Raw genomic sequence first — 1,440 nt, 5'->3', positions numbered from 1 at the left:
TTCTTAGGTAGATTAATAGTTGTAATTGACTGTCACCTAGTTATTTCCTCCTCCTAAGCAACGGTCAACTTCAATTACAGCTACTAATCAACCTAAGAAACTTCAAGAGTTACAACATGCTTCATAATCTTCGCACACAAACTTGGTTAAGTTAAAGCCTTTAAAAGCTTTACAAACATAGCTTAACAATAAATTGCGAGAGACGAAGGCAGCTTGGCCATAAAAATGGAGAAAAGGAAAAACCTTCTCAAGCTAATTTTCTATAATGTTGCATTTATTTTTAATAATATGGTTCAATATTTTGATGAGTATTGATATAAGGAAGAAGAAAACAGAGCAAAAAATTTGCCAAGTAGCCATGCAAGTTATTAATCGAAGAAAGAAAGCTACACACAACATGAATTTCATGAAACTCCTGTAAGACTAACTGAAGAAATTCATTAGACATTGAGAGTTTCTCAACTTTATTCGTACACTTGGATCTTAAGCAAATTCAACATTCCATGTTCTTCTATTCCAGGCTTAAAATACCAGTTTCTTCATAGTATTGAACCGAAACAGAAATGGAATCACTTAGTGGCCTGCAATTCCATCCAATCTTCTTCAATTTCTCTGAACTCGCATTTAACAGTACGCCCGGCTTAAAGTTACTGTCAAATAATAATAAGACTTCAGATTAATAACAAATGATAAAATAGAAAGGATACATATGATTGTGGGAAAAAAATTGTGTACATAAGACGTACGTAGAGCTGCGTACGTCTGTAACATGCAAACATGTTACAGTGAGGATTCTGGGAGGTTATAACGGCATTATACCCCTTGTAACCTCCCTGTAACCTACCTATAAATGAAAACAGAAGCGCAAAATTTACTAGAAGGTACAAGTAAGTTACAGGGAGGTTACATGGGCTATAGCGCTGTTATAACCTCCCAAAATGCTCCATGTAATCTGTTTGCAAGTTGCATACGTACACAACTGTGCGTACGTCTTATGTACGCAAATTTTTTCCATGATTGTGGGAATCTTACTTCTTAAAGTGTTTGAAACCAGGACATATTTTCTTCAACAAGTTGAGGAGGTCAACGATATAGATCGGGTCAAGCGTGCAAATATATCGTCCGGATGCCTCCTTCTCAAATATCAGAAGTGCTGCATCAGTGACATCTCTAACATCTACAAAATGCCAGTTATGAATTTTCTCTATGTACTCACTGGTTCCTGAAAGTTTTTGATGCAACTTTTCATTGTTATCAATAAGAAGATAAAAAGTTTGAGCTTTTATAAGATTCTTATAATAGAATAAGCGGACCGTTCAGAATGTTGATGAGAAACAAGCTGCTTGTATTCACTGTTGGTTGCAGTAGAGGACCAATGCATATACTTGGGCAGATGGTGACCACATCAAGTCCATTTTCCTGAGCATATTTGAAGGCTTC

At 35.9% G+C, this 1,440-nt stretch overlaps 1 protein-coding gene across 1 annotated transcript; it reads right to left on the bottom strand.

Annotated features, from left to right (window-relative positions):
- Positions 1 to 416: 416 nt before the first annotated feature.
- LOC110038648 (tetraketide alpha-pyrone reductase 1-like) lies at positions 417 to 1,437 on the bottom strand (the record flags this gene model as incomplete). The annotated part of the gene is made up of 3 exons (XM_020743544.1): positions 417 to 650; positions 1,033 to 1,222; positions 1,314 to 1,437. Coding segments are annotated over 3 exons (453 nt in total), but the record flags the coding sequence as incomplete, so codon positions are not given.
- Between the last annotated feature and the right edge of the window lie 3 nt (positions 1,438 to 1,440).

Source organism: Phalaenopsis equestris, unplaced genomic scaffold (genome assembly GCF_001263595.1).
Source record: "Phalaenopsis equestris unplaced genomic scaffold, ASM126359v1 Scaffold233393, whole genome shotgun sequence".
In the NCBI taxonomy this organism is placed as follows: Eukaryota; Viridiplantae; Streptophyta; class Magnoliopsida; order Asparagales; family Orchidaceae; genus Phalaenopsis; species Phalaenopsis equestris.
Note: the sequence above shows the minus strand (reverse complement) of the source record. Positions and strands in the feature narration are given on the sequence as shown.